Source organism: Thalassophryne amazonica, chromosome 21, assembly GCF_902500255.1.
Source record: "Thalassophryne amazonica chromosome 21, fThaAma1.1, whole genome shotgun sequence".
Classification (NCBI taxonomy): domain Eukaryota; kingdom Metazoa; phylum Chordata; class Actinopteri; order Batrachoidiformes; family Batrachoididae; genus Thalassophryne; species Thalassophryne amazonica.
In genome coordinates, this window is record NC_047123.1 from 39521427 (window position 1) to 39534909 (window position 13483).

At 40.2% G+C, this 13483-nt stretch overlaps 1 protein-coding gene across 2 annotated transcripts in view; it reads right to left on the reverse strand.

Moving 5' to 3' along the window:
• LOC117503225 (inverted formin-2-like) overlaps positions 1-11577 on the reverse strand; it is a 30915-nt gene extending 19338 nt beyond the window's left edge. For both annotated transcript variants that reach the window (XR_004558520.1, XM_034162428.1), the window contains exons 1-7: positions 11432-11577; positions 4658-4800; positions 3631-3892; positions 3438-3553; positions 892-1051; positions 668-701; positions 50-191 (exon numbers count right to left, since the gene is read on the reverse strand). Coding sequence is in view for 1 of the 2 variants with exons in the window: in XM_034162428.1 (XP_034018319.1) it covers positions 50-191; positions 668-701; positions 892-1051; positions 3438-3553; positions 3631-3892; positions 4658-4786 (843 nt within the window). In the remaining variant the exon portion in view is untranslated. The remainder of the gene's footprint in view (positions 1-49; positions 192-667; positions 702-891; positions 1052-3437; positions 3554-3630; positions 3893-4657; positions 4801-11431) is intronic.
• Between the last annotated feature and the right edge of the window lie 1906 nt (positions 11578-13483).

The window sequence follows — 13483 nt, forward strand, 5'->3', positions numbered from 1 at the left end:
AGTCTGTGGGAACCAAACTGCAGCTGGTCACCATGGAGAAGACTCGTACTTTGGTGAAGATGGAGCTGAAGAGCTGCTGGTGGCTGTTCATGTTAATTCCACCATAAAGTCTCTCCATCTCGTCCTCGTCTTCAGCCATCGAGTCCTCGAATGCATCGCACTGGATGTTCAGGTCCTCGTCCTCCGACTCCCTGGACACAGTCTTGGTTTAAGTCCTCCTTCAGGAGGTCAGGGGTTCTCCACACAGATACACAGGTTTGATTTTGTCAGTTGAAGCAGAGCGTTAAATCAGTGAGGTTACATCTGGATGTTGTGATGTGAACCTTCAGACACATTCCAAAAATGACAAATACACAGAGCTCAGCTGACAAACATGAGCACACGATCCTTGTTTGGACCTTCCCTTCCCCGTGCAGCTTTTACAAACTGGACTTTTTGTGTTTGTTTTTTTTTTTTACAGATTCTTCTTAAAGAACCCTCCTGTGTGCACCGGGATAATTCAAACCCAAATCACAATACGCTGCTGGAATCCCATGGACCGCCCCCTCCTGGCTTGGAGGGCTTACAGCACTGACAGAATCCTGATCAAGTTCATCCCAAAGCTGGACTGAACCATGAAGACATCCAGTGTGAACTGGAACTGTATAAAAACCTGCTTGTAAAGTACCTCAGTCTGGACAGCAGGTCCAGCAGCTGCAACCCTGAAGGAAAAAAAAGAACAAAAACAAAAAGCCTGAAGTTCTCCTTTCAGAAAGAAGTCTTTATCCAGCAATCATCATGACAACCAAATGACAGGGTCACTAGATGTCAGCGAGTCTCATATCTCACTCACTCACACACACACTTGTTGGTTATGGTGCGGTTTTGGTCAGTGAGGTGTGGGCTGCGTACCGATGAACTCGCGGCGCAGTTTGTCCCTTTTCCTCAGATCCTTGTGACCCTGAACCAGCATGTTGATGGCGCTCATCAGCGTGGCCATGTAGGGCACGTTGTCTGTGGCATGGAGCTCGCTCATGACAACGCTGAAGCGATACTGTTGTTTCTTCACACTCTGTCAACAGTCAAAATACACAACAAAGGTTTCATCGTTTCAGAATAAAAAACAAAACAAAGTTCAGGTTTTTTGTTTGTTTTTTTTTTTATTCCACAGAAGAGCTTCATTTCATTCCTTTTTTAAATTATTTTTAAAGCTTCTAAGTGACCTTTGACCTGTTGTAGGAGTTGTGCCCAACTCCATATCATCATCATCAACAGATGTGCAACACATGACTGAGAAATGGAACATTTGGATCCTCTCAGTTTGCTTTGTTTCACTAGAAACTTCAAAACGCTCTCAGAAAAGTGGAATTCTTGCTACAAACACTCATTAAGCTCTTTTTCTGCAGCACGCTTTAGATGCAAATTGTTCAATTCAAAGCGCTTTAACATTTACAGCGACACAACAGGCAACATAAAGGGAACATTTGAAGGAGTTCTTCAGCTGAACATTTGGAATGTGATTTGTGGAATAGATGTGATTTTGGTTTAGACATGTACCACCTCGCCCACACTGCAGTGAAGCATCGTATCCCATCATGCACCTGGGTTGCCAGAAGGGCAAGCCTGGACAACAGCAGGTGTGAAACTTGGACTGATGTTTGTGCAGCAGTTAAACCTCTTCACTGAAAGTCAAGCTTCTTCCCACAGTCCTCTCTGGTCAGGAGGTCATTTGTAGAATGTTGTCCATCCCTCACTTTAGCTCACGTTTTGTCTTTGTTCAAATGTTTCTGAACACCAAAAATACTGATCTAACACAGAGATTATCCATCTCATTTCATGTCAACACTACAACCACTATTGTGGAGTTTGGTTGATTGACAGAGAGAAGTATAGCGAAGGCCAGAAGGAGTTACACTGTGTGTTTGTGGATTTAGAGAAAGCTCATGATAGGGTGCCAAGAGAAGAGCTGTGGTATTGTATGAGGAAGTCTGGAGTGACAGTGAAGTATGTGAGGGTCGTACAGGACATGTACAAGGATAGTGTGAGATGCGCAGTCGGAATGACAGACTCATTCAAGGTGGAGGTGGGATTACACCAAGGATCAGCTCTGAGTCCTTTCTTGTTTGCAGTGGTGATGGACAGGTTGACGGATGAGATCAGACAGGAGTCTCCATGGACCATGATATTCCCAGATAACATTGTGATTTGTAGTGAGAGTAGAGAGCAGGTTGAGTCTAGAGGTAGAGATATGCTCTGGAGAGAAGGGGAATGAAAGTCAGTAGGAGCCAGACTGAGTACATGTGCGTGAATGAGAGGGAGCCCAGTGGAATAGTGAGGTTACAAAGAGTAAAGGTGGTGAAAGTAGATGAGTTTAAATATTTGGAATCAACTGTTCAAAGTAATGGAGAGTGTGGTAGAGAGGTGAAGAAGAGAGTGCAGGCAGGGTGGAGAAAGGTGGCAGGAGGGATTTGTGACTGAAGAATATCAGCAAGAGTGAAGGAGAAAGTCGAGACCAGCTATGTTGGACAGCTTAGAGACGGTGGCACTAACAAAATGACAGGAGGCGGAGCTGAAGATGTTGAGATTTTCTTTGGGAGTGATGAGGATGGACAGGATTAGGAATGAACATATCAGAGGGACGGCTCAGGTGGGACAGTTTGGAGACAAAGTCAGAGAGGTGAGACTGAGATGGTTTGGACATGTGCAGAGCAGGGACCCAGGGTATATAGGGAGAAGGATGCTGAGGATGGAGCCACCAGGCAGGAGGAGAAGAGGGAGGACAAAGAGGAGGTTTGTGGATGTGCTGAGGGAGGACATGCAGGTGGTTGGAGAGAGAGGAAGATACAGAGGACAGGGTGAGATGGAAACAATTGGTCTGCTGTGGCGACCCCTAATGGAAGCAGACAGAAGTAGACTGGGGACAGTCATGTCATTTTTCTCACCAAATTTCATGTCTTCATCTACAGCGCCACCAATGCATCAAATTTGAACATGCGTTTAAGCAATGTTTGAAACGTGTCCAATTTATAAATATCAGGTCTCTCTGGATTACTTGGATCAAGCAGATTTCAATGAGATTTATGACATCAATTTCTGGATTTTCCAGAAAAGTCTTTAAAATAAATAAATAAATAAATAAATAAACAGGCCACAAATTTTGCCTCATCTTCATAGAAATGTTCACAGTTGATGTTCAAGCCAAGTCTCATAATTATACATGTTAATTTTTATCAGCGGCGAGGCTGTCAAACAGGAAGTGAGGTCATACTGCTTGAATCCTTGAGAAGCTTTGAGTTTTATACTTCCATCTGTTCCAAACTCATATTCGACTCTAAATGATCCTCCGTCCTCCTGTGAGGACTCAATGCTCCATCCTGCAGTCTACAAACATGCCCCTCTTCACCTTTGACCCTTAGCAAGGTCCTGAATGTGATTGTGGGTGGGGTTAATCCCGTTACCTTGTAGTGCTCCAGAGCATCCAGGGCGAGGCCATGACCTTGAGAATCAAACAGTGCGATCGCGGCCAGCAGCTCAAACACCTGCTTCTTGACCATGACATTGGAAGTGTCGAGAGCTGAGGACGCACACGCACAGATCATGTGACACCTCTGTAGTGTCCCCACATCCCACAAATGCAGGGGGTGAACCCACCTTGGGTCAGTGTCCTGACATAACCCTCATTGTCCAGCATGAAGTGCAGACCGGCAGAGGAGTTCATGACGGCTCGGACGCAGGCCACGCAGGTCAGCTGCAGCAGGGCGTCGGCAATGCGGGCGCAGCCGCGGCCAGACAGCCGCTCCAGCGCCTCCAGCAGCAAGTCCAGACCATGCAGCTCCAGGAACTGCACCATCCAATCCTGGTCACAGGCCTCCAGCCGCCGGCGCAGCCCTGAATAATTTACTACCGTGGGAACCTGGAGGTGACACGGTGAGGTCATTTAGCACATTTGTTGAATTCTGTGAGTGCACTAGTGTCGCCGATTGAACTGTCCCCCCTAAAAACTGGTCCCCCTGCCTTCACTGCACATGCGTCATTAGCCGCAGTTCAGTGATTATCACCTCGTTTCTGCTTCAAACTGCCTCCACTCATCATCTGTCTCAGCCACAGATATCTGAAGCTTTTCTACAACAATCATTTCCACATAAATTCAACATTATTTCATCATAAAAGATGGAAGTGATCAGAGCGCTGCAGCGACACGAGACGCTAGCTGATGCGTTCACTGCATGTTGGTGATTTCACAGCGTCACCAACTTTCTGCTTACAATGGCCTCCTTTCTGCTTCAAATTGACTTTAAAATGATTTAAGAGGTTTTACTTTATCATCTGATGGTTAATAATCACATTAATCCATTTGATCACTTTGGGTGAAGAGACTCCGTCTCAGATGTGCTGCTGTGGTCTGAAATGCTGCATGTGCAGTGAAGGCAGGGTGGACCGATTTTTTTTTTTTAGGGGTGGACCGTTTGGTCTGCGACACTGAAACAGGTCTGTTTATTTTCACCAACATTCAGACCCGTTTGTGAGACTGAACACCACTTCACAATTACACAAAGTTTAATGACACAAACTGTCCACCAGAGGAGGCAGAGACAAAAATCAGTGTTCGGCGTTAATGAAGAAATTCACATTTTCAAATGTGATGTTAAATGGATACAGCAGTGGGTGCTAACTGCACCTGCAGCAGTCTAATGCACAGCTCTGGTTCTGCATTCTGCAGGTTGGCCTCCAGTGAGGCCTCGGAGTCATGGGCGGGGCTTCCACTGATGCATTCCTTCACTGCACCCCACTTGGTTTTGGCTGTCATGGCAAGAAGGGAGGCTGTTGGAAAAAAAAAAAAACAAAAAACAAAATGATTTTTGACTATATTGGATCATGTTCATCTTCTCTCTTTAAATGAATGTGACAAACATTCATTGAAAATAATTAATTTGACCTCATTAATCATTTCAGCAGCATAGTTACACAGAAAGATTAGTTCAAGTCAAAATCCAAAACAGCAACTCAGATGAGAAGAAAACTGTTTTTAGTTCAACCTGCATAACTGAGATGATAAAATCATGCTCCATAAACAGTTTTTACACAGGAGTAGCACAAATGATGAAATCATGTAGAAATAATTACCTCACAGTTTCTCAAATCAGTATTTTTTTTAATCATCTCAATTTCTTGCACAACAGAACAAGATTTATTTCAATATAACCTGATGAACACTAAGAACTTCTTTAGTGGACAGTTCAAAAAAACAAATTAGACAAATAGACACTTAACCCAGTTTGTCATTTTTAGCAGTTTTTTTTAAAAAGGAAAATGTTCATGAGATTGTCTTCTTATGAATTCATAATCACTAGAAATGAAGAGCAGTGCCTGTTTTTCTGGTCAGTGACTTTGGGCTGCTGGCCTTCATCGTGCTTTGTCATGTATGACAAAAGGCTTTGAACCAGTTTGAACAGAAACCTTTGGTATTTTGCTAGGAATGAAAATGAAACCTGAAACTTCATAGTTTTTATGTTCCAGAACAAAATTGTTTATTTAAAATAATGGAAACCCGTTAATACTATTATTATTATTTTGTTCATGAAATGATTTGTGTTTACAATGACCCGGTGTGGATGTCAGACTCCATTAATGCGCCACACCCAATCACTTGGTGGCAGTAATGCACTGTGTCAGTTTGCAAACTACCAATAATCTCTACAGAAGAAGACAACGGCGACCCAGCAAGGTTCACTTTCGCCTGTCGTTTTAGTGCAGCAGATAACAGAATATATACAGAGGAATCCTTCAAATGGTGAAACAAACACTAAATTCTGCACAAATACTCCTGAGACATTAACTCTTTTGAATAACTCTTATGTGATCTAACATTCTAAAAAGGTATAGTTTGGACTAAAAACTATTGGTTGAACTCATAGGATTAATAAATGGAATAGTTTTGACTGTGCTGAATGCTTGGTCTCCAAAGTATAGGTCAAACAAGGTTTATATCCGTTAGATTCTATGACATGTGACACGTGTTACCCCATAGCATGACAACTAAACATGACACATGGTGCAAACTAGTCCTTTCTCAAACCTGATTAACTCAACCAATAATTTGTTTCGGTTATCTGCTGTGCTATTTATTTTGGATGTTGCAGGCGGAGACAAAATGCTGCCGTTCCGTGTTTCACACTGAGAAACGTACCTGGAGCAGACAAACACTGACAGACTCCTTTAAAAACACTGCATTTATTCAGGTCATTATTATGCTTTTTTTTTGTTATGGTTCGGGATTATTGACATTGTTATAGTTAGGGGTTATTGTTGGCAGCAGTGGGTTTGCTCAGGCTTCTCTGCGAGGCTGAGAGCAACACACCACCGTGTAAATACACAGTAAGGCTATTTGAGGTGGTCAGACCCTCTTTCTCTTGGAAGGCTTTATTTTACTCCATCTTTTATTCGTTTTGAAAAGTTCTAGCTTCTGCTGCCTGCTACAGTACGCTGTACTGTCTCCATTTTTTTGAGGGAGCATTACAGCGCCACATACAGGTCTGGCATATACAGTGTTTTCAGTGCCCACCCGCTAACATCTATATTATAATAGCCAAGTGGCCTCTGTGTGCATGTGTGTGTGGCTTCAATCACACAAAAAACCCGGGGAGCTGATATTTACCGTTTGGTATGCTTATGTATTTTAGGTCAAGGATGAATGCTGCAAAAAAGGAAAGTTGATAGGACAAATATTTTTGGAGAAATCAGCAGTTTTAGCTAACCAGTAAACAACGGACACTGTGCTGCAATGCACTATGGGAGTTCTGGTTTTGAAGTTTTAAATGTTGTTATTGAGGTTCATGTTGGTTTAACAGTGTTGTTAATGTTAGTGATTTATTGTGGCTTTGTAGTTCAATTGGTTTAGTCAGTTTAGTTAAGTCTAATGTTGCTCTTACTGTGAGTTAAGTCTCGTGTTGGTACCATGATTGAAATGTGTAGTGTTTTTCAATGTCTTCTGCTATTGTCTGTGTTTGTCAAATTAAAAGCCACTGCTTACAACAGTTGTGCATGCGTGTGTGCAACTTTGATCACAGAGAAACTTGACAGCTGACATTTACCATTTAGTATGCTTATGTATTTTGGGCCAAGGATGAATGCTGCCAAAATGTTACAATGGATGTTGCTAACTACTCTCTGGTCTCACATGCCATTCCAGTAGGGGGCAGTAAGTCATCTTTATATTAAAAGCATGAGTGTCAAGTTATTTTTTTTTTATTAATTTCAATGTAAGTACATAATATAATTGTAAATATTTTAAAAATACACAGATGACACATGAAAGTGAAAACACATTTCCATTGTGGTCCAAGAAACAATAAAACAACAATGATAATAATAATAGTGTGTATATGATAACAAGAACCTAAACAATTCATAAATATATTAAACAGCAAATTAACATAAATACATGATTATCAGGAAATAAATGGGTTGAGTTCTTCTAAAAATTGTTGAGGTCTAAGGGTCTAAAAAACGTTTTGGACTCACACACCATTCCAACTCATTATACAAGCTTTGCTTAATTTATTTCCACCCTTGAAAATTGTCAGCTACCTGTTTTATAAACACAACCAATCTAGATTATTAACCGGTTCGGGAACAATGTTTTTGTTCTAACCTGTTAGGAAACATTAATTTTGGGATGGAATTCAAAACTGAAAACATTCAAATCCATTGGGAAAAAATTCTGTGCATTTACTGTTAAACCCATTCAGGATAATCTGATTTATTCATCAGCAGTATCCGTGGGCGTATCGGGCGTCTCGTCAGATCGACGGTGGGTGGGACGTAACAAATGTACACACAAATCACAATACAGTTAAAAATTAGATAGGACCTGGTTTAAATCTACTTTAAAATACATTTGTTAGGGTTAGGGTTAGGGTTAAATATCTACTTTTCTGGTAACAGTTTAAAACCAGATTATCCCTAATTCAGCTATATTAAATTTTTTTTTAATCATTTATGGTGTTATCAGACCTCAAACTTGTGAAGCCTTGTTCAACATTTTAAATCCCAATTCTCATCACTTTGATGAACTGAAAGTATTTGTATAAATTTCAAGCGATTTAGATTTCAAACCAGCTCCAAACGAGACTCATCACTTTTGAAGCATTTTAAAATCAGCATGAATCATTGTGTCACCAAAGCAGGAAAGAGTTAAAACCATTTCAAACAACAGCAGACGACCTTTTATCTTTTATGAGCTTTATCTATCCATGAAGACAGAGGACACACACCAATTAGTTAAACTGCAGTATTGTCTTACAGACATAAAGACATGGATGACCTCTAATTTCCTGCTTTTAAACTCAGATAAAACTGAAGTTATTGTACTTGGCCCCACAAATCTTAGAAACTTGGTGTCTAACCAGATCCTCCCAGTCATTTTTGATCAAGATATGTCCTTCAATGTGCATATTAAACAAATATGTAGGACTGCTTTTTTGCATTTGCGCAATATCTCTAAAATTAGAAAGGTCTTGTCTCAGAGTGATGCTGAAAAACTAATTCATGCATTTATTTCTTCTAGGCTGGACTATTGTAATTCATTATTATCAGGTTGTCCTAAAAATTCCCTGAAAAGCCTTCAGTTAATTCAAAATGCTGCAGCTAGAGTACTGACAGGGACTAGAAGGAGAGAGCATATCTTACCCATATTGGCCTCTCTTCATTGGCTTCCTGTTAATTCCAGAATAGAATTTAAAATTCTTCTTCTTACTTATAAGGTTTTGAATAATCAGGTCCCATCTTATCTTAGGGACCTCATAGTACCATATCACCCCAATAGAGCGCTTCGCTCTCAGACTGCAGGCTTACTGGTAGTTCCTAGGGTTTGTACGAGTAGAATGGGAGGCAGAGCCTTCAGCTTTCAGGCTCCTATCCTGTGGAACCAGCTCCCAATTCAGATCAGGGAGACAGACACCCTCTCTACTTTTAAGATTAGGCTTAAAACTTTCCTTTTTGCTAAAGCTTATAGTTAGGGCTGGATCAGGTGACCCTGAACCATCCCTTAGTTATGCTGCTATAGACGTAGACTGCTGGGGGGGGTTCCCATGATGCACTGTTTCTTTCTCTTTTTGCTCTGTATGCACCACTCTGCATTTACTCATTAGTGATCGATCTCTGCTCCCCTCCACAGCATGTCTTTTTCCTGGTTCTCTCCCTCAGCCCCAACCAGTCCCAGCAGAAGACTGCCCCTCCCTGAGCCTGGTTCTGCTGGAGGTTTCTTCCTGTTAAAAGGGAGTTTTCCTTCCCACTGTTGCCAAGTGCTTGCTCACAGGGGGTCGTTTTGACCGTTGGGGTTTTTCTGTAATTATTGTATGGCTTTTGCCTTACAATATAAAGCGCCTTGGAGCAACTGTTTGTTGTAGTCTGGCGCTATATAAATAAAATTGATTTGATTTTTATCATATCTGAGAAACAAGAACACAGTTTTATTTTAAAGATTAATATTGAAGTAATCTTTTTCTGTCAGTTGAAATACTTTGAAACTGATCCAAAGTCTGTGGTTCTGAAAGGGTTCATGTTTAACAAGGTGGCGAGAGCAGTGAACAACGCCTTCAGTCTGTCTCACACACACACACACGAAAGAATTCAAACTATTCATGGCACTCTGGCTGTCTGTGGTTTCACTGATTTCTTTAAACTGTTCCAATTCTGCAACATTTATCTGTTAAAACAGCATGCTAAAAAGTCATTGTTCAGATAAAAACAGTGATACAGAAAATAAAAGCAGTAAAAAATAAATCAATTTCTCAAAAGCCAAGTTATTGGCAGACTAACCGGATTATCAGCAGACCACAAACAGAAAGTAAAAATAGACTGATTGGAAATGTGATAAAGTCTGTGTTTGCTGAGAACACTGAAAGATTTTATTTCACACTTTAGTTGAGAAAACAAAAACCAACAAACAGTTTCAGGCGTTGGTCACCATGTTTCACAACCACTGAAGGAAGTCAAAGCAGCTTTATCAGAACTGCTGACCCATCCCATCCTGGTACCTGAACCTGTTCTCTTACCAACTAAATGAGTCCCACCCCGCTGAGGTCATTTATGAGATCACAACTGAAAAAGTGTTTCAACCGATTATAATTACATTTTACATCACAATTTTTGATTGGGAAAAAAAGATGTTGAGGATGAAAGGAGGACAGTTACATTGTCAGTGATCAAAACATCCTAAAAAAAAAAAAAAAGTTCTTTTTAGGGATTAGAGCCCAGACACCAATATTTTAAAAGGCACTAAGCCCTAAATTTAGTGGGTTAAAGCACATTTTGGTTGGTCCAAACAGGTGATGAAGTGTTTAGTTTTAAGTTATCCTGTTTTATCACTGATCTTTCTGTTCATTCACTGTATTTTACCTGTGCCTAAATCACATTAAAAGAGAACATAATGAGGACAACCTCACTAAAATCTGCTCAACTTTGATGCACCACATCAATCCAAAATCAAAAGCTGTTCTGCCTTTGGAATCTGAGAAGTAAACCTCTGGCGGTGGTCACAGAGCCCACGGGCCGTGGTTCATGTCAAACTTTGACTTGTAGAATGTTGAAATAGTATTCTGAAATCACAGCGCCCCTACTGTCAGTGCCCGGTACTGCAGCCATTATAAAGCATTAAATGGTTGTTTGAAATGTTCTGAAATTGAATTTTTATGGAAAACTCTTTCTACCGTTTTAAAAAGGCCACCAGGTTGAGGCTTTAAATCGGCCTGAATCTGGTTTAATGGAGGTATTGATTTGGGATCAATAATGAGATAGAATTGCTTTAAATATTTTTAAAAGCATGTCCTAAAAGAAAGCAGAAAAACACCACTCAAGTCTTTTTTAAACAGCACTAAAGTATGGATATATAAAATGCTTTTAAATTCGTGATAAACTTCTTTAGACTGGAAGTTAAAAGCAAAACGATTTTTGATGAATTCTTTGATTTTTATACTAATTTAACACCACATTTCTTGCTTTAATCGTGATTTTGCAACGCTGCACGAATCAAACCAGACTGGGTCAGAAAATCAAGATATTTAAAGCTTACCTGAAATTTTCTCAATCAGCTGCTCGAAATTTAAAACCAGATTATTTTAAAATAGTTCGGATGAGTGAAAAACTTTTTGTCCGTAAATTTCAGTTGGATTCTGATCGACGTCACCAAACATTTTTCACAGATTAAATCCGTCGATCACAAATTAATAAACGTTCGTGAATAATATTTACAGCTGGGTTTGAGTTTTAAATTCACTTCGATTTATGAAGAAAGAAGCTTTAAAAGACAAGTTTCTGATATTGAGACGATTTTTACTCGCAGAATTAAAACACTCAAAGTTCACTTAAATGATTTTAAGGACGATTTTACAAATAAACGTTCACCTTTACTTTCAAACAAGAATTAATAAACGTCACATCAAATTAAACTTACCGTGAGCGTCCGCTGCGAAAAACCGAAATAAAATTTAAAGGTTTAAATTTGAAAACGGCAGAAGAAGGAAAAAAAGAAAAATCACCGCCTGATTCAGTTCCGCTCCGCACGCGAGCGCTCACGTGGGCGGAGTTAGAGATCACCGCAGTGCATACAGGGGTCAAAGGTGACAGCAGCGCTCCCTGATCTTATCAAGTGACGTCGACAAAAAACAACACAAACAAAAAGAAAAAATAAACAGAAAAACACAGCAAACAAAAACCACAAACAAAAAGCAAAACTAAAAAAAAAAAGCACAAAAGAAAAAACAAAAAGCAAAAAACTTTTAAATCCTAGCTGTAATAACCTGTATTTCTATATTTTTAACACTGATGCACAAATATAAAGCTAAAATGGTAACATTGATTTTATTAAGAAAATATTAACGTTTACCGTAAATAAATACAGAGGAGAGTTCTCAAAGACAAGGAGCCAGGTGAGGGAAGCCACCAAGACAGCTCTGCTGCAGAATCTGCAGCTTTTGTCAGTTGTATCATCGATTTTAGAGCTTCACAGTGGAACAAAGGATTTTAAGACAACAGATCAAATCAGGGCTCATCGCCCATGTCCTTATCGGTAAACTGTTACTGAAATGTCTTCTTTATATATATAAAATAATAATAAAAATGGTAAATGCAAAAGTTTGTCCAGTCAGCCACAGAAGCTGAGAACTCCTTCAGTTGTCTTGGTGGCTTCCCTCACTGGTTTCCTCTTTCGGATTCTGTGATGTTGAAGCTGTTCTCTCTGAAAGTATCTGAACTGATCAGCTGGAACAAAGACGTGCAGGCTGATGAAACAACCACACGCCTGCTTTTCAGACTGGCGTGTCTCTGTCCCCCTGCAGGAATTTAGATTTTCTTCCTTCATCCATGCATATGCATGTCTGTGTATTGTCACTTTGACTGCTCCCGTTTTGGGTTGGGGTCACCACAGTGGATACATCCAGATCCACAATGGTATTTGGTACAAGTTTCACGCCAGATGCCCTTCATACATATCCATGTCCAAATACAGAACTTTGGTCAAAGGTCTCAAATGTGCTTTAAATAATTTTCTCTCTAAACTCGGCAGCTGTTGAGATCTCGCTCCAGACTGACAGAGGAAAAGAGCTTAAATAAATAAATGGACTGCATCTATGTAGCACATTTCCATCTGTGTCAGATGCTGAAAGCGCTTTACAATAATGCCTCACATTCACCCCGATGTCAGGGTGCTGCCATGCAAGGCGCTCACTGCACACCTGGAGCAACAAGAACATTGCCCAAGGGCCCTTAGTGATTTTCCAGTCAGGCTGGTATTTGAACTGAGGATCCTCTGGTCTCAAGCCCAACGCTTAACCACTAGACCATCACCTCCCCAAGCTAGCAAATTAGTTTGCCAAGCTAAGACTGGCTCAGACACAGCTAACCTGGCTTATTGTGTTGTGATTAGCTCAAAAATGACCTTATTTACTGTTTTGCAAGACATGTATATATTCTGCAAATAATTTAAAACTATTTTTCAAATATTAAAGGAGACCAGTTATTTTAAAGAGATACGTTTGTGTAATATTAGCCAACTGCCTGTAAGTGTTCCATGATGCACATCCAAAATGTCCTTGTAACTATCTGATCTTAACTGAACTGTTTTTCAAAACGGCTGACGCACAAAATGTCCTTGTATTTGGTCAAACTATCTGATGTTTTTACAACTGTCTAATTGTTTCTGTGAAGGCTCTCAGTTGTCCAGGTTGTTTCCATAGTAGAGAAGAACAACCAGAAGCCAGCTTTTGTGGCTTCTGGTTGTTCTTCTCTACAAGAGTCAAGACAGAAGTCAGACGACCAGAGCAAGAAATTTAGCTGAGGAAGATTATGCAATTACAAGCAAAACGTCCTTGCGTCAAGCAGCCCAGTCCAGTCGAAGATTCAAGCTTCTCTACAACTGACTAATTGATAAAACCATTTGATCTTTTTATAGATGTTTAATTTATAAAACCAATCAGCAACACTCTTGTTGTACTGCGTGACACTACAG